The 25,980-nt window shown below is 27.6% G+C and overlaps 1 protein-coding gene across 2 annotated transcripts; it reads right to left on the bottom strand.

Annotated features, from left to right (window-relative positions):
* Positions 1–7,075: 7,075 nt before the first annotated feature.
* On the bottom strand, positions 7,076–16,546 carry LOC119612248 (zinc finger protein 775-like). Of its 2 annotated transcripts, XM_037968007.1 has the most exons (5): positions 13,528–16,546; positions 12,462–13,459; positions 11,923–12,404; positions 11,421–11,854; positions 7,076–10,823 (listed from the first exon to the last, which is right to left on the bottom strand). In XM_037968007.1, exons 1-5 carry the CDS (start codon positions 13,656–13,658, stop codon positions 10,550–10,552), a joined length of 2,319 nt encoding a protein of 772 aa, XP_037823935.1. In that variant the 5' UTR covers positions 13,659–16,546; the 3' UTR covers positions 7,076–10,549. The 2 variants fall into 2 exon arrangements, with proteins under 2 accessions (XP_037823935.1, XP_037823933.1); XM_037968005.1 differs by having other exon boundaries at positions 11,923–13,459.
* Positions 16,547–25,980: the final 9,434 nt, after the last annotated feature.

The raw sequence follows: 25,980 nt of genomic DNA, 5'->3' as shown, positions 1-25,980 counted from the left end.
CGAAATCACGACTACTGATTGGGGACTAAGAAACTCAGTTTCTGAGCGTAGTTCAATTAAACCTTAATGTTTAATTATATTAGTCCAAAACTAATATTTTCCATGAATTTTGCACAACAGACCCTATTCGATCTAGGTGTATTTCTTCGGCTTTGGTGTAGTATATATTTGATAATTTTGAGTTCTCTGATAGTACACACAACTTTTAAAATTCTTAAAAACTTTCAAAACAAATGTTTGAGGTCTACCTCATGGTACAAGTTAATCAAATACAAAATAATATACAAAAATAAATTATAATTATAAATGAAAAAATATCTTAAATAATATTATATACAAATATTGAAACCTTTTAAAAATTGTCCTTAAATTGATTTTTAAAAAAAGTATAGATTTTTCTTGATTATTTTTTTTTTTACATTTTTCAATATTTTTAATTTTGTAAATTTTCTAAACACGTCTATTTGTTTTCTCAAAAATGTTTCGTTTTTTATTATAAATAGACACCGAAAACACACATTTAATGATTAAATTTAGTTTTGTTTTTGTTCTGCTTTAATTATATAAAGTTTATACATATACATTTATATAATTTAAAAAAAATGCATTTAATTCATTTGTTTATAATGCAAAAATGTTCGTTGTTATTTTATTTTAATTTTATATTTCTAACGCTATATATAAAAAAATATTATTTTATTTTATTTTATTTTATTTTTTAAATATATTTTTTAAAATGTATATTTTTTAGGTGAAATGATAAAAATACTACTAATAAAATTTATTAAATAAAAGTCTTTAAATCCCTCCAATTGGTTTGAAAATAAATACAATTTTTTTATAGATTTTTATAAAAAAATTAAATGTTTTACTTTTTATAATTTCAACTAATTTTTTTTGTGTGTTTTTATATAATTTACAAGTATTTTTCTAAAAAAACTTTCTTTAAATGAATTTTTTTGATTTCAAATATATTTTAAGAAATTGGACACCAATATTTTATTTTTAATGAAATATTGCTTTGTTTATATATAATTTAATATGCTTTTTTATTTATTTGTTTTTTCCTTTAGTTTTTCATTAATAAAAATTGTAGTTTTTGTACAATTAGTTGCAGTTTAAAAATTAAATATGTTAAAAAATTAAAAAAAAAATCAAAAAATAAAAATCATAAGTTTTGTTTTTTGTTAAAAAAATCAAATTTTATTTAAAAAAAATAATATAAAATAACATTAAACATAATAAAAATTATATTTTATAAATATTGTTCTATTTTATTTAAAATATAATAATAATTTTATTTACTTCACAATTTTCACAGCTTCTTTTTGTTGTGTGTTTATTTAATTTAATTTAATGTTAAGAATTTTTTATATATAATTTTCTTATAAGAAAATTGAGAAGTTTTGAAATTATATAAATTTTGTTTTTGTGATGCTAAATAAAAAATTATTTAAATTATAGAAACTTTTTTTAAAAATAAAAATTAGTTATTTTGTTTATAAATAATAGTAATAATAATAATAATAAAAAAGGACAGTATTCTGTTACCAAAAGTTTTAAAATTAGGCAGTGTTTTAAGTTGAAAAGTTAATAAAAAGTCTAAAATCAATTACAAGAATAATAAAAATAAATGTTAGTAAGTCTTAGAAGAAAAAAAAATATAATAATTAATTAAATAATAAACTTGAAACTTAAATGTCTTTTATTTAAAGCTCTGCAAAAAAATAAATAATTGAAGAAAAAAAAAAAATAATTTAGCAATATAGTATTTTGTTTGTTTAAAATAATCTAGAGCTTTACAATTTTTTTTTTAATATTAAACGAGTTATATAATGAACACTTTTTTTATAAAGAAAAATTATAAATATATATTTAAATTATTATTAATGAAAGAGTAACAGTTTAACTGTCTCCTAAACAAAATGTGAAATTTAAAATTATACACCCTAGAGATATTTGCAGCAGTGTTAAGAGTTTGGTTTTCGCTTAAGATCTAAAAGTTTTAATTAAACTGCATTTAGGTTTATTTCTTTTTACAATTTATTTTTGAAAGACATAATTAATTTCTCTGGGAGATCATTTTCCTCAATTTTAATTTGAGGAAAGAAAAACCTTTTTCAATGATTCCTTGCATATTCTGAGATCTGGTCCTTGCATAGTACGGAGTTAAATATTAATTCGCCTTTAATTATTGGAAAGAGACATGTTTAGAGCGAGTTTTAATCTTGGAGATCAAAGGCCAAAGAGGAATCAGTAATGTCTTCCACTGGGTTTTATGTAGAGATTTAGATTCACTTTATTCATTAGGGGACTAATTCGATATAACTTCTAGGGTTAAACCCTTTGGGAGGGGAGCCAGTCCCCTCTTCTCTATATCTTTATGGCCTTGTTCTTTTTCTAATGTTTTGTTTCTATATTTTTGGATCTTCACTTCCTACGAAGGGAATCACAATCGACCTTATGGTCCCCGAGTGGGTTTGCATTTTTTCCCTTCTATATGTAATACCAATAGTTCCAAGATTGCTTTTTAAGAATCTAAAGTGAACTGAACTAGAACTGAACTAGAACTGAACTAGAACTGAACTAGAACTGAACTAGAACTGAACTAGAACTGAACTAGAACTGAACTAGAACTGAACTAGAACTGAACTAGAACTGAACTAGAACTGAACTAGAACTGAACTAGAACTGAACTAGAACTAAACTAGAACTGAACTAGAACTAAACTAGAACTGAACTAGAACTGAACTAGAACTGAACTAGAACTGTACTAGAACTGAACGAACTAGAACTGAACTAGAACTGAACTAGAACTGAACTAGAACTGAACTAGAACTAAACTAGAACTAAACTAGAACTGAACTAGAACTGAACTAGAACTGAACTAGAACTGAACTAGAACTGAACTAGAACTGAACTAGAACTGAACTAGAACTGAACTAGAACTGAACTAGAACTGAACTAGAACTGAACTAGAACTGAACTAGAACTGAACTAGAACTGAACTAGAACTGAACTAGAACTGAACTAGAACTGAACTAGAACTGAACTAGAACTGAACTAGAACTGAACTAGAACTGAACTAGAACTGAACTAGAACTGAACTAGAACTGAACTAGAACTGAACTAGAACTGAACTAGAACTAGAACTGAACTAGAACTGAACTAGAACTGAACTAGAACTGAACTAGAACTGAACTAGAACTGAACTAGAACTGAACTAGAACTGAACTAGAACTGAACTAGAACTGAACTAGAACTGAACTAGAACTGAACTAGAACTGAACTAGAACTGAACTAGAACTGAACTAGAACTGAACTAGAACTGAACTAGAACTGAACTAGAACTGAACTAGAACTGAACTAGAACTGAACTAGAACTGAACTAGAACTGAACTAGAACTGAACTAGAACTGAACTAGAACTGAACTAGAACTGAACTAGAACTGAACTAGAACTGAACTAGAACTGAACTAGAACTGAACTAGAACTGAACTAGAACTGAACTAGAACTGAACTAGAACTGAACTAGAACTGAACTAGAACTGAACTAGAACTGAACTAGAACTGAACTAGAACTGAACTAGAACTGAACTAGAACTGAACTAGAACTGAACTAGAACTGAACTAGAACTGAACTAGAACTGAACTAGAACTGAACTAGAACTGAACTAGAACTGAACTAGAACTGAACTAGAACTGAACTAGAACTGAACTAGAACTGAACTAGAACTGAACTAGAACTGAACTAGAACTGAACTAGAACTGAACTAGAACTGAACTAGAACTGAACTAGAACTGAACTAGAACTGAACTAGAACTGAACTAGAACTTGAACTAGAACTGAACTAGAACTGGAACTAGAACTGAACTAGAACTGAACTAGAACTGAACTAGAACTGACTAGAACTAACTAGAACTGAACTAGAACTGAACTAGAACTGAACTAGAACTGAACTAAACTGAACTAGACAGCTGAACTAGAACTGAACTAGAACTGAACTAGAACTGAACTAGAACTGAACTAGAACTGAACTAGAACTGAACTAAGAACTGAACTAGAACTGAACTAGAACTGAACTAGAACTGAACTAGAACTGAACTAGAACTGAACTAGAATGAACTAGAACTGAACTAGAACTGAACTAAGAACTAGAACTGAACTAGAACTGAACTAGAACTGAACTAGAACTGAACTAGAACTGAACTCGAACTGAACTCGAACTGAACTAGAACTGAACTAGAACTGAACTAGAACTGAACTAGAACTAAACTAGAACTGAACTAGAACTGAACTAGAACTGAACTATAACTGAAGTAGAACTGAAGTAGAACTGAACTAGAACAGAACTAGAACTAACTAGAACGAAATAAACTGAACTAGAAAGAACTGAACTAGAACTGAACTAGAACTGAACTAGAACTGAACTAGAACTGAACTAGAACTGAACTAGAACTGAACTAGAACTGAACTAGAACTGAACTAGAACTGAACTAGAACTGAACTAGAACTGAACTAGAACTGAACTAGAACTGAACTAGAACTGAACTAGAACTGAACTAGAACTGAACTAGAACTGAACTAGAACTGAACTAGAACTGAACTAGAACTGAACTAGAACTGAACTAGAACTGAACTAGAACTGAACTAGAACTGAACTAGAACTGAACTAGAACTGAACTAGAACTGAACTAGAACTGAACTAGAACTGAACTAGAACTGAACTAGAACTGAACTAGAACTGAACTAGAACTGAACTAGAACTGAACTAGAACTGAACTAGAACTGAACTAGAACTGAACTAGAACTGAACTAGAACTGAACTAGAACTGAACTAGAACTGAACTAGAACTGAACTAGAACTGAACTAGAACTGAACTATAACTAAACTAGAACTGAACTAAAACTGAACTAGAACTTAATTAGAACCGTGAACTGTGATAAGTCGCCCACAGATTTTGAATTAACAAATAGATCTTAAAGTTGTTCAACTCACAATCGGTGTCGTAGTGTTGTATGTTGTCATTTTTATTTCTTTTGTTTTCCAATACAACAATTCGATACAACAATACCAATTGTAAATTGGACAAATATATATTTTTAATTAATGTAGTAATAACAGTTTAAAAGCAAATATCTAAAAGGTGCATTTACAAAATACTTTCTTTTTTACAATAGAATTTTTTTGATATTTTTAACATGAAACATTATTTATAAAAACAAATATACACCAATTTTATAATTTATTAAAACAAAATAATTAAAAATCTATTGTTCTTAAAAAAAAGAATTTAAAACTTTAAACAAAACTTTCTTTTCATTCCGTTTCTTTTTCTGATTTCGTTTACGGGTATTTTTAATGTAATTTCTGTTTTTTATGTTTTACAATTTATGAGGTACTTTTATATTTTTGGCACAGTGAAAGTTTTTTCTTTTTAACTTTTTTATTTATTTAATTTTTTTTTGTAGTTAATTGATTATTTACTGTTTTGCTTTTTTATTTTAATTTACTTTATAACATTTACATTTTTTAGTTTATTACTTTTGTGTGTTTTTCGATTTTATTTTATTTTAAGAATTAATTCATTGGTACGGCAAAATTTTTTTTAGTTTTATTTTGTTTGTATTATTTTTTAAATATTTTAAATTACTTTGTTTTTTTTATACATAAAGGGTTTTCTTGTGTTTAATTAGGTTTTTTGTTTGTTTTTATTTAATTATTGAAACTACATTAAGTTTTAATTCGATGTTCTTGGTTCAATATTGTTTGTTTTTTTTACATTTATTTAGTTTAAGGTTTTTTATTGGTTTTGTTTATAAAAAAAATATTATTAATATATAAGAAATAAAAAAATTGCATATGTTTTCTGTATTAGACAAAATTAATAAACTAAAAATTAAATAAAATTTTCTATTGTTTTTGTTTTGTTAGTTTTAAGTTACTTGTGCTATTTATTTTGTTTTTTTAATCACAGTTTTGTATTAATTATATTCTTTTTTGTTGTAGTTAATGTTTTGTGTTTTAGTTTAAATATATATTTTGATTATATTGTTGTTGTTTTTGTTTAACAATTATTTGATTGTTTGTTGTAGTATGTAGCTATTTTTAATTAAATTATTCTTTTTTTTTTTGTTTGATTGTTAAATAAAAAAAATTTAACTATTGGCGGTGGCTGCTTAAAATTGTATATAATAAGTTTAGGTTTTTAGTAAAAATTTGTGTATTTGTAAATAAACTATTTAAATATTTTTATTTATTTTGTTTTATGGTAGTTTAAAAACAAAAAAAATCATAAAAATATTTTTTTCTGTTTTAAAAAATAGTTATTGTATATTGCTCTATTTGTTTTAAATATATATATATTTTTTTTAATAAAAAAAATTTTTAACTATTGCTATGCCTCTTTTTTGCTATTTTGTTTTTGTAGATTTGTGTATATAATCAATATTAGAAAGTAGTTAACAATATTATTTCTTTAAGTTTAGTTTATAATTATTATTGCATTTTGTTTTTTGTATAAAATAATATTAAAAAAAAGAAACTATTTATTTTATTTTATTTTATTTAGTTTTTGTGTTTAAAAATTTGTCTATTATGCTTCTTTTAAGGCTATTTAGGTTCTTTTTTTTTGCATTTGATTTGTTTTATTTTGTTTCTTAATAAACATTAAAAATAATTCAAATCATAATTAAATTATAATAAAAAATAAATAAAATCTTTAAAATAAACGGCAGATTAGTTAGATTTTAAATACTTGTTTCTTTCCTTTTTATAGTTTGAGTGTTTTTTTTTTTCTGTAATAATAATTAATACTTTTCTTGCTTGTTTTTAGTTTTTAATTTATATCTGAAACCAAATTTAGTTTTATTTTTGTAACTTTCAAGAAAAACTCTCAACTGTGATGTGTGTGTGTAAGTGTTTTAATTTTCTTTTATATATATTTTTCCTATTTAAAATATAATTTTGTAAAGCCCCATAAAATTTTGTTTGTAAATCCTATTTCTTTTTTCCTTAAACTCAATCCAGCACCAAATCATAAAATTTAATCAAAAATTTTTTTTCTTTTTGAAATTATTAAATAAAATTCTAATAAAAATAATAAACTAAAGGAAATTTTACTTTTAAAGCACTTTTTGTTAGTAATTTAGTGTTGTGAACTATCATGAAGTAACATGAAATGTTAGGAAATTTAATAATTGATTTGTGTTCAGTTCGTAGAACCATTTTAGATCCTTTAATTTAAAATAAAAGTTTTTTTTGAACTTTAAGCCTTCACAAACAAATACTACTTTTTAAGAACAATTCTAAAACCAGTTCATGTTTCAGTATTTTGTTAAATTGCCTTTAAGCTTTAGAAGTTTGTAGCTCGAAGGACCATTTAAAACCTAAACTTTGTTTAAAAAGGTGTTTTACTTGCATAGAGGGGTAGACACGAAAGTTATTTAACAATAAAATTTAACTTTCTATTCGAATGTTTTGAAAACAATTTATGTTTAAGAACCTTGTGGTTTGTAAGTTTTAAAAAATTTAAAAATTTGGAAATTTTTAAATTTGAAGGAGCATTTTGGATTAGTAAACTTTGTGCTACAAGCTTCTCTAACTAAGAATTTGCTTAAGTCATTTAGAACGAACAACTCTTGAAGTTTTAAAACTTTACACTTCGTAGGACCATTTTATATTAAAAATGCAAGCTTTTCTTGAATTCAAAACCAGTTCAAATACTTCTTTTTAGACACAATTCTAGAACTAGTTCTTATTTAAGTTATTTTTGTTTGATTGGAAAGTATTTTCTTTTAAAAACCTTAATGTTGTAAAAATTTTGCAATTCGAAGGACCATTTTAGGTCCATTAATGAACTAAAACTTTCGAAAACAAATACACATTCTTAGGAACAATTCTTGAACTTGTACTTTTTTCCGTGATTTTTTTAATTGCTTTAATTAAAACAGGTTTTAACTTCTGTATAATTTATTGAATAAAACTTGGCACGTTTGCGTACGATATGTAAGATTTTATGTTTCGTAGTTCGAAGGACCATTTGAAACACAAACTTTACTTGCATATAGGGGAAGATATGGAAGTTATTTAACAAAAAAGTTAAACTTCCTAATAGATGTTTTGAAAACAATTGAAGTTTTATTACCTCGTAGTTCGGAGGACCCTTTTAGGTATCTTTGCTTGAAATGATTTTGATCTCATATACAAAGAAGTGCTATTTAATGGATTGTATTAATTTAAACATGTTTTAAATATGTAAGATTGTATACTTAGTAGTTCGAAGGACCATTCAAAACACAAACATTATTTGCATATATTGGAGGATATGGATGGAAGTCATTTCACAAAAAAGTTAAACTTTCTAAAGAATGTTTTGAAATTGAAATTTTATTACTTCATAGTTCGAAGGACCATTTTAGGTATCTTTGCTTGAAATGCTTTTGATCTCACATACAAAGAATTGCTATTAGATGGATTGTATGTTTCAATTTTGTAATTTGAGGGACAAGCTTTGATTGAAAAGTTTGTTTATTGAAATGGTTATAAAATATCATGTTGTAGTTGATAAGGTATCCGAATGACTTTTCCAGAGTACCAAGAACCGGCAGTGATATAGATATTGTTGATTAGAAGGAAATTATCTTCTTATGTTTTGAAAACAATTGACGTTTTATTATCTCGTAGTTTGAAGGACCATTTTAGGTATCTTTGCTTGAAATGCCTTTGATCCCACATACAAAGAAGGGCTATTTGATGGATTGTATGTTTCAATTTGAAAGAGTTAAGTAATCTCATGTTGAAGTTGATAATAAGGTACCCAAAATACTTATCAAGAGTTCCAAGAACCGGCAGTGATATAGATATTCTATGTATATTTAACTTCCTAATCGAATGTTTTGAAAACAATTGAAGTTTTATTACTTCATAGTTCGAAGGACCATTAAAGGTATCATTGCTTGAAATGATTTTGATCTCACACACAAAAAAGGGCTATTTGATGTATTGTATTAATTAAAACATTTTTTAAATATGTATACGTAGTAGTTCGAAGGACCATTCAAAACACAAACTTTACTTGCATATAGAGGAAGATACATATGGAAGTTATTTAACAAAAAAGTTTAACTTCTTAATAGAATGTTTTGAAAACAATTGAAATTTTATTACCTCGTAGTTCGAAGGACCATTTTAGGTGTCTTTGCTTGAAATGCCTTTGATCCCACATACAAAGAAGGGCTATTTGATGGATTGTATGTTTCAATTTTGTAGTTTGAAGGACAATACTAGATACCTCAATTTGAAATGCAAGCTTCGATTGATAAGTTTTTTTTTGCTGAAAAGGTTATGTAATCTCATGTTGTAGTTGATAATAAGATACCCAAAATACTTATCAAGAGTTCCAAGAACCCGCAGTGATATAGATATTCTATGTATATTTAACTTTCTAATAGAATGTTTTGAAAACAATTAAAGTTTTATTACTTCATAGTTCGAAGGACCATTAAAGGTGTCATTGCTTGAAATGATTTTGATCTCACACACAAAAAAGGGCTATTTGATGGATTGTTTTAATTAAAACATGTTTTAAATATGTATACGTAGTAGTTCGAAGGACCATTCAAAACACAAACCTTACTTGCATATAGGGGAAGATATGGAAGTTATTTAACATCAAAGTTTAACTTCCTAATGTAATGTTTTGAAAGCAATTGAAATTTTATTACCTCGTAGTTCGAAGGACCATTTTAGGTATCTTTGCTTGAAAGGGACATTTTCCTAATTGCAACAAAATTCCATAACATTCCACATTTCTTTCGTTACATTAATATTTTTTAAAATATTTTCTTATAATTTTACTCCACAAAAAGTGCTAGTTATTAATATTCATTTTTAAATCAATTTTATAATTATAATCCAAAATAAGTTTCAGATATGTACCTAATCATATATATTTCTTAATTTTCAATTTAGAGCCTTTAAGACAAAAAATAAAATTTATTTTTTTTATTATTACTAAACTTTTACTAAAGTTATTAAAAAAAGTAATGTAATTTATAAAAGTAATAAAATAATACCCATAATTTGTTCCCATCTCAACTAGCAAGCCAAATGAAAATTGAATTTCAGTTTTTTACTATAATTAATTTGAATGAAATCTATACACCTAAACAAATCAAATCTTATATATTATAGTTAAAAAAAATATAATTAAAGAAAAAAATGAAACAATATCAAAAGTAAAAGATTTCCTTAAAATCTTTACAATTCCACTTTGTGTGTAAAATTTGAAACATAAACTATAAATAAGTTTTGTTTCTTTAGTATTTTCTCTATACATATCTTATCTATATATATATAAAATCTATATAAACCCCAAGATCTTACGTATTATGCTAAAATCCATATGTCGACATATTTTGAATTTTTATTTGTTGATTTTCCTTCTTTCTCTGTTTAACAATTGATCTAAGTTTTAAGTTGTTTTCACGGGCTGTAAAGTTGTATTAAAACTAACGGCGAAGGAGTCTTCTCCTTCGCGCCTCATCTCAGCGTGGAGCATTATGAATGTGTGTAGTTAGATGTTTGGAGAGATAATCGGCACGAGCAAAACATTTGCCACACGATTCACAATGATAGGGCCTTTCACCGGTGTGTATACGTAAATGACGTGTTAAATCGGATTTGCCACCGAAAGCACGACCGCAGAAGAGGCAAACAAATGGACGTTCACCGGTATGTTTGCGTACATGCAATTTTAGATTCTCCTTAGAACGTACACATTTACCACAGAACGGGCAAGCAAAACGGGAGGCAGGAGGTCTAAGTAAGAAAAATGGTAGAATACAAAAATAGTAAAAGTGTTATATTCGACTGAGCCGAATTTTATATATCCATCATCAAAACTTTTAATGTTCTACAATTATATCGGAATTAGGATTTTTTTATTCAATACTTAGCAGTTTAAACTATTAGGTCCATTTTAAGAGACATTGTCTAAATTTTAAAAAATTTTATGTTTCATTTATTTAATATGTATTTATATGTTGATTTAAGCCATTTTATCGATTTTGGTTAATTTTAACCCACATAGACCATTTATTTAGAATGTATTTATATCTTGATTTAAGCCATTTTATCGATTTTGGTTAATTTTAACCCACATGCCAATCGTTCTCTTTGTTTTAAGATGGACGGACAGACATTCAGGTCTTTATGTTTTTATGGGTGGGCGATTTAGCCTATTTTCATTACGAAATGATTCTGAACATCATAAAATATTTTGGTAAAATTTCATCCTACTAGGTCCTCTCTTCACTGTCCTATAATGCTCTCAACAGACAGACGGACGGACATATCTCGATCTTCTCTTTTTTGATGGTGGATAGAGAAAAAATATCGTTTAAAATCATCATTTACCTCTTGTCTCTTTGCCTTTCCTGAGCATCCACCCGTAAGAAATTGAGTATAGAGGCTTCTTGTGGATTAAGACCCAAAAATTGTTCGTTGGGCAAACGTTCAGCATTGATTAGTGACGTTATAGAATTAAGAGAATTTAAAGAATTCATGGAATTGGCGGCGGCAGCAGCAGCTGCCACTGCTGCTTGCTGTGCAGTTTGAGGTGTCATTTGTTGCTGATGTTGGGGTGTGGTTGCGGCAGCTGCTGCAGCAGCCATAGCCGACATATTATGAGCCAAATGGCCAGGCAGTTGAGGTGCTAAGTGTGGGTGATGTACCAGAGTATGTGGGTGATGTTGTGGTGGTGGCGGTGGTGGATGTTGCTGTTGATGATTTGAGTGATAGGAGGAATCCGTTTCAATATGACTGGTTAGAGATGCTTGAAGTAGACGAGGCTGTAACATTAGATAAATACATATACATCCTTTTTCCTTTTTATGGGCAAATTAACCAGCATACTTACCCTCTTATTTGTACTATGTATTCCTTCAGAGCTGCTTATGTTAGGCTCATTGCTGTTGGTCTGAATTGTTGTATTGGCCGAGGTCTGATTTTCCTGATAACTCATTAAACCGGCGGAATCTACGGTGGCATCTTGTTCATCATCGTGTTTAAGCTGTTGTTGCTGATGCTGCAGCTGTTGTTCCTCTTCCTCACGCTCCTTTTTAATATTAATACGCAAATCTTCGACAGTATCGGTGTCGGCCATCATCATATTCGGCTCCTGAGAACTGCTGACCATTTCGTGTTCCTGCAACTGTTGTTGCAAATGTGCAGCAAATGGATTCTTACCCTTTTTGCCATGTAAACGTTCTAAGGCATGATTCAATCTGTGCTTTTTGAACGATTTCAAATAGCGAAACTGCATGCCACAAACGTCACATGTAAAAAGTTTATCCGCCGGTAAACGGGCCCGATGATTGGTTTCTTTGTGTTTGGCATAAGCTGAACGATATCGATAGGATTGACCACATTGTTCACAAATAAAAGGTTTTTCCTCACCTGGTCCCAAAAGGGGATGTTGCAGAGCGGCATGTTGTTCCAATAGCCAAACATTGGGAAACTGAGCATTGCACACTATACAGCGGGTCTCCTCCTCAATGGGCTCACTAAACAGTGATGAGGTATCCGAGGGACTTTTCAGCAGACTGCTGCGGCTGAGCGACAATTGTCCTGGTGTTCCTGGAGCCGGTGGTGGCGTAGATGAGGTAGATGAAGAGGAGCTTTTCTCCTTGCAACTTGAGGTATCAGTTGGAGTTGTTGAATTCAGCAAGAGCTGTGAATACGACTTTAAACTCGCTTCACCCGTCATCATTCCACTGGAATGACGGCGTTGTAATAGTTGTTCTAAGGAATCTTTATAAAGCATCGATGAGGTAATGGAACTGGTAGTGGCGGCACTTGAATTGCCACTATCACGATCTCTTATAGCAGCAGCTTCATCATGATGGCTGGTTGTCAATTCGATAACGCCATCATTGTCATCGTCTTTGTGACAGGGGGTTATAGATCTTTCGGAGCTTTTGTGTAGAGATGATAAGGATGTCGAAGATGAAGCACTCAACAGGGATGGACCGCTGGAGGTGGCAGTTTGTTGAGGTGAGGGTGTGCTTTGTCTAGTTGACTTGGTTAGTTTTTGTGTTTGTAATTGTTGCTGCAATTGTTGTTGATGATGTTGCTGATGAAAAAATGCAGCTGGTGACGGATAACGTATATTAAAAGGTGGTTGCTGTTGTTGTTGTTTGTACTGCTGTTGCTGTGGTGTGGAACGGTGTTGCTGTGTTTGTTTACTAGCTAAATCGGTAGGCCCTCCAAAATGGGCTGCAGAGGATGCGGTGGCAGCTAAAGCTGCTGATGATAATGAGGATCTAGCTAATAAATCGGCAGTGTTAAGATGCATATGATTGGCATGATAATCTTTGGAAAGTAAATCGCTTAAAGGATTAAAACGTTGGCTAAAGTCCTTAGATGTAGGAGGTGGTGTTAGCAAACCGCGATTTCTATAATGAGTTTTTTGTTAAGTACAAAAAAATGTTTTTTTTGTTTATATGTAATTGAATTATTTTACCTTAAAGCTTCCTCTGCTAACCAAGTTTGATGATGCAACATGGTTAATATTCTGGACGGATCAATATCAAATAAACTCAAACCCAAAGGTGTAAAGGGAAAAGCAAATGGCGTAGGACATCTGGTGGCCATACCAAAATTACGTAACAGCTTTTGTTGGATGTTAAAAAAAAAAATAAAAACAAAAAATAAAGAAATAAATAATCAATATTAGTATTAGTAGGCAATTGAGGGTATTTTATATGTTTATAGGATTTCAAGGTTTAAAGGTTTACTTTTTTTGTATCATTTGTAAAATTAAAAAGCCAATATTTTATTATAAAATGTAGATAAACATGCGTCTAATTATAAATACACACAACATTTAGTTAAAAAAAAACATTTAATTATTAAGATGATTTTACTAAACAAATATGAAAATAGGAGTTGTCAAACTAAAAATTTGAACTAAAAAAATATTTTAGGCAGATATTCTAAAGATATAATGCTATAATGTTTATTTTAATTTATTGTTTTTTGGTTTTGCTAAAGCTTACCATTGTATTGTTATCCTGTAGGGAAAAACTGTAAGGATCTCTTTTTTTTTTTTGTTGTGTTAAAAGTATATATTTTGGTATAATCATAGTATAATTATAATTTGTTTACTTTTGAATTTGTAATTACAAAAGAGTTTGAAATTTTCGTTAAGATAATATGATGGTAAAATGTTGACTCGATTTAAATAACTTTTTTATTTTACTATACTTGAGAGGGTATTATGCGTTTGTGTTTGTAATACCCAAAGTCCTATATCCAACTAAAATTATATCAATCTGAATTATTTTCTGAGTCGATTAGCAAATTCCCCCTGTCCATCCTTCCATCCGTCCGTCTATGTGATAAGTCAAGATATTTCACTAAAGATGAAACTTCTGAAAAAGGGTTAAAATGCTAGTGTTCTAAGCTAGTAGACCGGAGGTAGTGGGTTAGATTCCCATCTGAGGCACTGGCTAAGGAGCGCATAACAGACCCGATACAGGCCTAGATGTTTTTCTTCGGATTTGATCTATGTACATACTCCTTTCAAACTAACTAACCAACTTACAAGTTTAATAGAAGGTTTGATGACCCAGTCGAATTTCGTAATGATCGGGTCCCCTCATCTTGTGTGGAAGATAACCCTTCAGATCCTTTGCTATGATAGTTAGTTATGATAGCCCAGTTTTAATTATTTCATTTTCTCTGAGTCCATTTTAACCAAAATAACAGTTGAAAATATCTGATTTAGAAAGATAATATCTCACATTCATTTTAAAGTTAATGTGATGAAAAAATATACAATTTGTTGGACCAGCGATAAGTTTGAGCTAGAAAAGTGTGTATATGTTTTACCTCTCGAATTGTTGATAAGGTTGTCATTTAATGGTTAAACGAAATCATCAAAATATGATTGATTTTGACAGTTTAATTTCAAAGCATTACCAAGAATGTACTAATGGTATCTTAGTCCACAGTGTCTTATCTATTTTTAACTGTTCAATAGTGAACTAGTGATTATAGTCTACTATATAGTCAAGCCTGATCTATAGTCCACACTATAGACTGATCTACAGTTAAAAACTATAGACTGATCTAAAATCAATATTAGAAATTGATCTGGAGTCAAGGTTGTTGACTAATTTATAGTCAAGTTTATAGACGGATCTCTGATTCAGACTATAGACTGTTCAATAGTGAAGATTAAACTAGACAAGCCTACAGACTGATCTATAGTCAAGCCTATAAACTGATCTACAGTTAAGAACTATAAACAAATCTAAAATCAAGATTGTAAATTGATCTGGAGTCAAGGTTATTGACTTATTTATAGCCAAGTTTCTAGACTGATCGCTGATTCAAACTATTCAATAGTGAAGATTTAACTAGTCAACTAGACTGATCTATAGTTGAGAACTATAGACTGAACTACGGTTAAGAACTATAGACTGATCTTAAATCAAGATTAGAAATTGATCGGGAGTCAAGGTTATTGGTAATTTATAGTCAAGTTTCTAGACTGATCTCTGATTCAGACTATAGACTGTTCAATAGTGAAGATTTAACTAGTCAAGCCTATAGGCTGATCTATAGTCAACACTATAGACTGATCTACAGTTAAGAACTATAGACTGATCTAAAATCAAGATTAGAAATTGATCTGGAGTCAAGTTTCTAGACTGATCTCTGATTCAGAATATAGACTGTTCAATAGTGAAGACTTAACTAGTCAAGCCTATAGACTGATCTATAGTCAACACTATAGACTGATCTACAGTTAAGAACTATAGACTGATCTAAAATCAAGATTATAAATTGATCTGAAGTCAAGGTTATTGGTAATTTATAGTCAAGTTTCTAGACCGATCTCTGATTCAGACTATAGACTGTTCAATCGTGAAGATTTAACTAGTCAAGCCTATAGACTGATCTATAGTCAACACTATAGACTGATCTACAGTTAAGAACTATAGACCGATCTAAAATCAAGATTAGAAATTGATCTGGAGTCAAGTTTCTAGACTGATCTCTGATTCACACTGTTCAATAGTGAAGACTTATCTAGTCAAGCCTATAAGATCTATAGTCAACACTATAGACTATAGACTATCTACAGTTAAGAACGGTAGACTGGTCTACAGTTAGGAGCTAAAATCAAGATTAGAAATTGATATGGTGTCAAGGTTATTGACTATTTTATAGTCAAGTTTATAGACTGATTTCTGATTCAGACTATACACTGTTCAATAGTTAAGACTATAGTTGATCCACCTTATATGGCTGAATCACTAAAGTTAGCAGAAAATAGAATCGAATTTATTACAGTCCTATAGTAATCGGGTTGCTATAATGCTACTGTTTGCATATTAAGAAGTTAGTATCGCTTCTTGCGGTACTTTTAATGAAAAATACTAACAAAATTTATTTGTTTTTTTATATTTTAATGTTTATTGGTTGTTCAAAATGTTTTTTTTTTTTTCTTATTTTTTCATATATTTTTTTGTTGTTTTTTTATCGTTTTTTTATATTTTGGTTTATAACTATTTTTTATGCAAAAAATAAAATATGTAGAAAAAAACGTAACACGTTTTCTTTACAATAAAAATCAGTTTCATATTTTGTTTAATCAGTAATTTTTCTTGTTGTTGTTTTTTTTTTTGTTTTAGCTTCAATACGGCGCATTTTTTTCTTTAAAGGTTATTTATCATTATTATTATAATAATATTTTTTGTTTTTTTTTCTTGTGTTTTAAATATTTTTTTACTGAGGTTTTTTCATCTAAATATGTTTAAGTTTTAGCATCATCTCTAAATTTGCAACCTTGTATTTTTTTTTACTTAATAATTTATTGCGGGGGAAAAATTATATATTTTTAATATTTTTTGTTTTTATAATTTCTTCTTGAAGTGGGGGGGGGGGGTTGTTTTAAGTAAATGTTTTTTTTTTTGGGGGTTTATTTCTTCTGTTCAATTGTTGTTAATTAATCTTCATAATTTACAGCTATGATATGCATTTTTTGTAAATTTTATTTTTTATTTTGTTTAAATTTTAAATTTTTTGTTGTTTTTTTTTTTTTTTTTCTTTCAAAATAAACCTAAAAAGTTGTTTTTTTTCTGTCCTCTGTTTTGGTGTCCTTAATTAGGCGGCCTAAAATATTTTTTTTTTAAATTTATTATTTTAATATAATTTTTTTTATTTATTTTTTTGTGTTGCAGTTTATTTTATTTTTTTATTTTGGAATTTATTTATTTTTTATTATTTTATTTGAATTTCCCGTACTAAAAATGATTATGGCCAAATATCTGGTTTACTTTTTTTTTAATTATTTTTAATTAAAACTAATTAAATAATTGTTTGTCTTATTTTTGTTATTGGTTATGTGGAAAATTGTGCCTTGTTTTTTTTTTAATATATAATTATATATGAGTAGTTTATAAAATGGTTAATTTATTATTTTTTTGTTTTAAACCTTTAATATCATAAATTAAAATTTTAACCTTCCGAAATGTTTTTGTTTATTTTTTTTTAGAAATTTTGTTTTAAAAGAAAGAAAACTTCATGCATTTCTTTTTTTTTGTTTAAATAAAACCTTTATTAATAATTTAAAATAAAAATATATTTTTTTTATATTTTTGTTGTGTAGTGTTTAAATATTTATTTTGTTTTAAATAATAATGGGAACTTAAAATTTCTTGTTATAGCATTAAATATTGTTTGTTTTTTTTTAATTAATAAAAAAAATTAATTACTTAAATCTTAAACATACTAAATTATTAATGTTTTTAAAAAATAAAATTATTTTTCTTTTAAATTAAACATATTTTAAAAAGGGGTCAATATATTACTTTTTTTTCTTTCAACCATTTCATAGCTTCAATAAGTGTGTTTTTTTTTTCTTAATTTTTAATTTTATTATTTTTTTCTTTTTTAAATTAATATATTGTGTTTTATGTTGAAAACAATTGTGTTTTGTCTTAAAATTTAAACTGTTTTTGTTTAATTTAAAAAAAACTTATTCTTTATGTTTTAATAATTTTGGTTCTTTTTTTTTTTTGTTTTTTTAATTAATAACTTATGATTTTTTTAAGTATTTTTTTGTTTTCTTGTCTTATTTGTTGTTTATATTTAAACCTTCTTAAGTATATTAATTATTAAAAATATATTTATTTTTTTTTTTTCGTAGGAACATATTGACGTAATTTAACGTATTGCAGCTATTTTTTGTGTTTTTTTCTTCTTTCTTTTACAAATTTAAAAAAATAATAATAAATTTAAAATTATTGAAAGTATGAAAAGTTTTATTTAGTTTTTTTTTAATAGAATTATTGAAAAGTTTTTAGAGTAGCTGTCCTAAGTATTTAGGAAAATCAAAGAAACAATTTCAAAACTTTTTTTTTATTGAAAACAAAACTTTTCTAACTGGAAGCTTTTTTTACAGAGATAACTGAGTTTGTTCAAGATTTATCATTAATAAACGCTTGATTTAGTTACAGAAAACAACTTTTACACATTCTGGTTACTAAATTTTTATTCAGAAACAAATTCGTCTCATTAAGCTTTATTTTATTTTAACCATTTGCGTTTGGAACTGATTTCTATTAAGGAGTGAGTCAGTACAAAACCTATACACACTTTTTTTGTGAAATGAAAATTCAAATTTTCGTTATATTGACTATAGACAAGACAATAGTCTGGACTATAGACAAGACTATAGTCTGGACTATAGACAAGACTATAGTCTGGACTATAGACAAGACTATAGTCTGGACTATAGACAATACTATAGTCTGGACTATAGACAAGACTATGGTCTCGACTATAGACAAGACTATAGTCTAGACTATAGACAAGACTATAGTCTGGACTATAGACAAGACTATAGTCTGGACTATAGACAAGACTATAGTTTGGACTATATACAAGACAATAGTTTGGACTATAGACAAGACAATAGTGTGGTCTATAGATAAGACAATAGTCTGGACTATAGGAAAGACTCTAGTCTGGACTATAGAAAAGACTTTAGTCTGGACAATAGGAAAAACTTTAGGCTGGACTATAGACAAGACTATAGTCTGGACTATAGACAAGACTATAGTCTGGACTATAGACAAGACAATAGCCTTGACTACAGACAAGACTTTACTATAGACAAGACTATAGTCTGGACTACAGACTAGACTATAGTCTGGACTACAGACAAGACTATAGTCTGGACTACAGACAAGACTATAGTCTGGACTACAGACAAGTCTATAGTCTGGACTATAGACAAGGCAATAATCTGGACTATAATCTAGACTATAGACTGCACTATAATCTGGACTATAGACAGGACTATAGCATGGACTATAATCGGGACTATAGACTGGACTATATTCTGGACTATAGACTGGGCTATAGTCTGGACTATAGACTGGACTTAAGTCTAGACTATAGACAAGACAATAGTCTGTACTATAGATAAGACAATAGTTTGGACTATAGTAAAAACGATAGTCTGGACTATATACAAGACTATAGTCTGGACTATATACAAGACTATAGTCTGGACTATATACAAGACTATAGTCTGGACTATATACAAAACTATAGTCTGGGCTATATAAAAGACTATAGTCTGGTCTATATACAAAACTATAGCCTGGACTATAGGAAAGACTTTAGTCTGGACTATGGTCAATGCTATAGACAAGACTATAGTCTGAACTATAGTCAATGCTATAGACAAGACTATAGTCTGGACTATAGTCAATGCTATAGACAAGACTATAGTTTGGACTATAGGCAAGACTATAGTCTGGACTATAGACAAGACTATAGTCTGGACTATAGTAAATGCTATAGACAAGACTATAGTCTGGACTATAGACAAAACTATAGTCTGGACTATAGACAAGACTATATTCTGTAATATAGTCTGGACCATAGACTGGACTATAGACAAGACTATAGATTGCACTACAATCTGGACTATAGACTGGACTATGGACTGAACCATAGTCAGCACTATAGACTGGACTATATACAAGACTATAGTCTGGACTATATACAAAATTATATTCTGGACTATATACAAGACTATGTACACAGCTATTTTTAAAGAGATCATAGTTTCTTCGTTTTCTAGGCCGATTTGGCATCATGCCACTATGAAAATAGGCTGTTAAGTAGTATTCAAACAATAATGAAAATTTTCAACCACGAGGGGCAAATCCAAAAACTGTCCAGAACTTCGGTCTGTGGAAAGGTATAGGACTTTTGTAAAAAAGGAATTTAAGAACACAGGACATGTCGTCTGACTTTAGTGGAATGCAAGGGAAGCAACTATAAAATCTCTATGGGAGAATTTCCGAAAAAGGTGGATTAATCTATAAATACCGAGTAATATCGGTTTTAGTTTATTTTAACTAAGTAAAAGTATAAGCTATTTTCTGACGCCTGTTCTTATTTAGCTCAATGAGATAATGTGGTTGATAAAGATCACTCATTATCAAGTAATGTGTGAAATAACTACTGGCCATTACGGAAAATTTAAGATTTTTTATCTATGGCTTTCCTAGAGCTAGTTATGAGGGCGATAAATTCAAACTAAAATCACTGACTTAAGATCTGGTTATAGAAAAGTTTCATTGAACTAGAATCACTTCTACAGAACCAGTGGCGAAAGGTTCAAATTTGATGTGATTTTCTTTAAGGATCATACTATCTCCATATTTATATATGTATCTTCCAGTTATCTGTTTTTCCAAATTACAATTTGTTTTCAATAGTTGTTTAATCTTTATGCAAAAAAAAACAATTAGACCTCATCTTAAAAAAAATATACAAAATAAGTACTAAAACAAAGAAACATATTTAAAGAAAAGTAAATAAATCTTAAAACTGTTAAGAGTTAAAATAGTTAATGTCTTTTTTTTTTAATTGTTGATCATAGCTATTGAGTGAATATATTTAAAAAACAAATAATAAAAAAAAAATTCTGTAAAAATGTGTGTAAAAAATGAATGAGCCTCATAGGAAACTTAAATTTTCAACCTTTAGGTACTATTTTATGTATGTATTAATGTATGTATTTATGTATGTATTTATGTATGTAATTATGTTATGTATGTATGCTTAAAAAACAAATTATTAATGAATTTTTACTATTTACTAATAATAGTTGTAGTAAATGGTAGTTAGGTCTATTTTATTTATGTATATATTACAAATTTATCTAAAAAAAAACACTGAAACAATATTATTATTATTTTATGTTTAAAAAAAGGAACAATATTTTAATAAAACTAATTATGAAATAAATGTTAAAGTTAAAATTATAATTGTTAAAATGATATTAATTAAAAAAAAAATATTAAAAAAAACTTAAATTAATAAAATAATTTAAAATTGTTTATTATAATTATGTTAAAAATTATAAGATGTTATTTGTTATTAGAAAATATTTCGGAAAGGTTAAAAATTACATAAAATTATTATTATTATGCTGTTTGTTCAATTCAATTAAATTTTTCATTATTATAATGTAATGAAATTTAAAATGATTCTTGATAGCAACAAGTTTTATTTTTGTTGTTTGTAAGTTTTTGTTTAATTATTTCTTCTTTTATTGGGGGCATAAACTAAAAAAGAAAACATTTTACAAATTTATTTTTTTTTATAATTTGTTGTATTTTCTGTTAAGGATATGCAAAAAACTACTTTGTCTGAGTTAAGTTTTATTTCTTTTTTTTAATTTTTAAACTGTTAAATATTGTATATAAGTTTTATTATATACTATTTTTTATCATTCCAATGTCCATATTTTGGTCAAGTTTTAATTCTTGTTTTTTTTTTTTACTAAAAAGCTCTAACTTTGTTAAGGTTAGTTTAACTTTTCTCTACACCCTTTCAAGCCCCTTTTAAGGTTAGGGTTTAAGTCTTTCTAAGCTTAGGTCTTTAATATCTTCATTTTGTTTTGTATAAGTCAATTCATTTATTTTTTTTTCTTAAAAGAAAAAACTATTCAAAATAGTTTTTCTTTTTATTTCATCTGTATGTGTTGTGTGTTTGTTTATATAAAATATTTTTGTATTTATTTTTTATATATAAATATATATGTATTGTGTTTTTTTCATATTTTTTTATTTTAAAAAGGGGGAGATTAGGCACTACAGTGTGTGTTTTTCTTATTTTTTATTTCAATTTTCAATAATTTTACCAAATTGTTTATGTTTTGTTTTATTTTATTTTTAGAAAAAAAAGTATACTTTTAAACCAAATAAAATTTTCTTCTTATTGAGCAAATTATTATTTCTCATTTTTTTTTTCATTTTCCAAGAAGCCTTAATTATTTTATACCAATTTTATTTAGTAGTCTTTACTATTTCTTTAAAATTGGTTCTATTTGTTGTTGGTTTTTGTTTTTTTTTTTTTTGTCAAAATTATTATTTTCTGAGTGGGAGTGTTTTTTTTTATAAATTATTTACATTTTTAAAAACTAAATAATAATTTAAATGCTGTTTTTTTTTTAAATTTTTATTTACATTATAATTTTTATTTATTATATTATCAATTCAGTATTTCAATTTATTTTTTCTTTTATATATTTTTTAAGTTTTAATAGCTTGGCACTCAAATTATAATTAATTATTTATTTTCTTTATATAATTTTCTATTTTTATTTAGTTATTTATTTTGTTTAAATGATTGGTTACGGTAAATTAGCTATTTTTTTGTTGTTGTTAATCAATCTATTTGTTTGTTTTAAGTTTATTGCTTTGAAACCAATGTAGATTCTTATTGTTTTTTTTTAATATATTTTCTTTTAAAATATTTTCTTATTTTCTTCGGCTAAATCCTATTTATGTTAACGGTCTTTCAATTGGTTTATTTCTTTAATATATTTCTTTATACAAGTTTCTGGTAACATTTTTCTGTCTGTTTTAATATATTTTGAAAAAATCATATACACAAAAGGTTTTGTGGGTGTTTGCTGGAAGTTAAGGGAGGGCGAAGAGATTTCGGAGTTATTAACAAGAATTTGTCTAGACTTGTTAGTAGCCAAGACTATAATCTGAATTGTTTTCCAGTCTATGTTAATCAGTACCCTAATCTCGACTCCATTCTAGACGATAGTCAAGATCATACCCTTTAATTTGAATTATAGACAAAACTATTGACGATAGTCAAGATCATACCTTTTAATTTGGATTATAGACAAAACTATTGTTTGGACTGTAAATAAAACTATAGACTATAGTCTGGACTATACCCAAGACTATAGTCTATACTATAGTCTGGACTATAGACAAGACTGTAGACTGGACTATAGGCAAGACTGTAATCTGGACTATAAACAAGACTATAGTCTGGACTATAAACAAGACAATAGTCTGGACTATAGACAAGACTATAGTTTGGATTATAGATAAGACTACAGTCTGGACTACAGACAAGACTATAGTCCTGTCTATAGTCCTGACTATAGACACGTCTATAGTCAGGACTATAGACGTGTCTATAGTCTGGACTATAAACAAGACTATAGTCTGCTCTATAGACAATACTATAGTCTGCTCTATAGACAAGACTATAGTCTGGACTATAGACAAGACTATAGTCTGGATTATAGATAAGACTACAGTCTGGACTACAGACAAGACTATAGACGAGTCTATAGTCAGGACTATAGATAAGACTATAGTCTGGACTATAGACAAGACTATAGTCTGGACTATAGTCCGGACTATACACAAGACTACAGTCTGAACTATATATAGTCTGACCTATATATAGTCTGAACTATATATAGTCTGACCTATATATAGTCTGAACTATATATAGTCTAGATTATAGACAAGACTATAGTTTGGACTATAGACAAGACTCTAGACAAGTCTGACAAGACTATAGTCTAGACTTTAGACTAGACTGGACTATAGACAAGACTGGACTATAGACAAGACTGGACTATAGACAAGACTGGACTAAAGACAAGACTATAGTCTGAACGATAGAAAAGACTATAGTCTGGACTATAGACAAGACTGTAGTCTGGACTATAGACAAGACTATAGTCTGGACTATAGACAAGACTTATAGTCTGGACGATAGACAAGACTGAATTATAGACGAAACTACAGTCTGGACTATATACAAGACTACAATCTGGACTATATACAAGACTATAGTCTGGACTATAAACAAGACTATAGTCTGGACTATAGACAAGACTATAGTCTGAACTATAGATAAGACTATAGTCTGGACGATAGAAAAGACTATAGTCTGGAGTATAGACAAAACTATAGTCTGGAGTATAGACAAAACTAAAGTCTGGACTATAGACAAGACTATAGCCTGGACTATAGACAAGACTATAGTCTGGACTATAAACAAGACTATAGTCTGGATTATAAACAAGACTATAGTCTGGACTATAGACAAGACTATAGCCTGAACTATAGACAAGACTATTGTCTGGACGATAGAAAAGACTATAGTCTGGAGTATAGACAAAACTATAGTCTGGACTATAAACAAGACTAAAGTCTGGACGATAGACAAGACTATAGCCTGGACTATGGACAAGAATATAATAATCTAGATCATAGACAATACTATAAAATTTTTAATTTTTGATAAAAATGTAGTATTTTTACGAAAATTTCGATTTTGAAAGTTTAAAATTTAAAGTTTTAAAACTTCTTAACTTTTTTGTTAAATGATCTATTTATATTTAAAATAATCTTATCATCCACATCTTAACTTCCAAAACTGTTTAACCTTTTGGTATGGAAAATACTTGAGAAAATTTCTATAAGAATTTTAAAATATATAATTAGTTTATTTTTGCATTTAATTAAAAAAATTAAAGAAATAATAAAATCAAAAAAACAACAAAAAACTTAAAAAAATTGATAACTATTTGTTACTTATTAGTTTTATTTATTGTAAACGGTTTATTTGTTATAAGTTTATGTAAAAATATTTTATTTAAAAACTGTTTATTATTTTAATTTAAAAAAACAAATCAAGGCATTTTGAACAGGGTACTAAGGAAAAATACTTTTATTTTTGTTCAATATTTTATCGGTTTGTAAATAAAACTTTTTATGGTTTTATTTTAATTATTATTTTTAAACTAATTGTTTAAAAACAATAACAACGGCAGCTACGGGTAAAGAGAGAGAGAGAGGAATGATACGATTAAGAATTAAAACTTATAATTGTTGTTGTTGTTTGCTATTAAGTTTAAAAATAAGGGATTTTTTTAAAAAGGCAATTGGAGTTCATTTTTTGTGGTAATATTTTGCACTATTTTTTATTTTGGTTGTTGTAAGGTTAAAAAATATTTTATTTAGCATGTTTTTTAAAGAAAAAAACATCATCACTATTGTTGATTTGATTGTAAATAATTAATTTTTATTTTATTTTTTTTGGGCTTTTTTTGTCAATAAATATTTGTTGTTTTTATTTTCTTGATTTAGTTTGTAGAATAATAAATATTTATTTATTTGTTTTTTTTTTAGTTTTTAATAATAATTTGTGTTTGTCTCTGTAGTTTGGTTAAATTTTTGTTTTATTTAATTAATTATATTGGTACTATTGTTGTTTGTTTTGTTGTTGTAGTTAATAAATTGGAAGAATCGGTATTCTTTTACCCTGAGCCTTTTTTTAGTTTCACTTTTATTTTATTTATTTTTTTTCAGTTAATAATTATTGTGTGTTTTTTTTTTAATTGCTATTGCAAATAAAATTCTTAAGATTTTTTAATAAAAAAATATTTGTATATTTTGTTTTATTACTTTTTGTTGTTGTTGTTTAATGCTCTGTTTTTGTTTTTAATAAGTTTTACATATTTATTTTTTAATTATGGGAGTTTTAAAGTAATTAAATTTGTACGTTGTTTTTGTTTTTATTCTTGCATAAACGTAAAAAAAAATAATAATTT

This window comes from Lucilia sericata, unplaced genomic scaffold (genome assembly GCF_015586225.1).
Source record: "Lucilia sericata isolate MDLA Ls3-8-SP2 unplaced genomic scaffold, ASM1558622v1 Contig001638F_arrow, whole genome shotgun sequence".
Classification (NCBI taxonomy): Eukaryota; Metazoa; Arthropoda; class Insecta; order Diptera; family Calliphoridae; genus Lucilia; species Lucilia sericata.
Note: the sequence above shows the minus strand (reverse complement) of the source record. Positions and strands in the feature narration are given on the sequence as shown.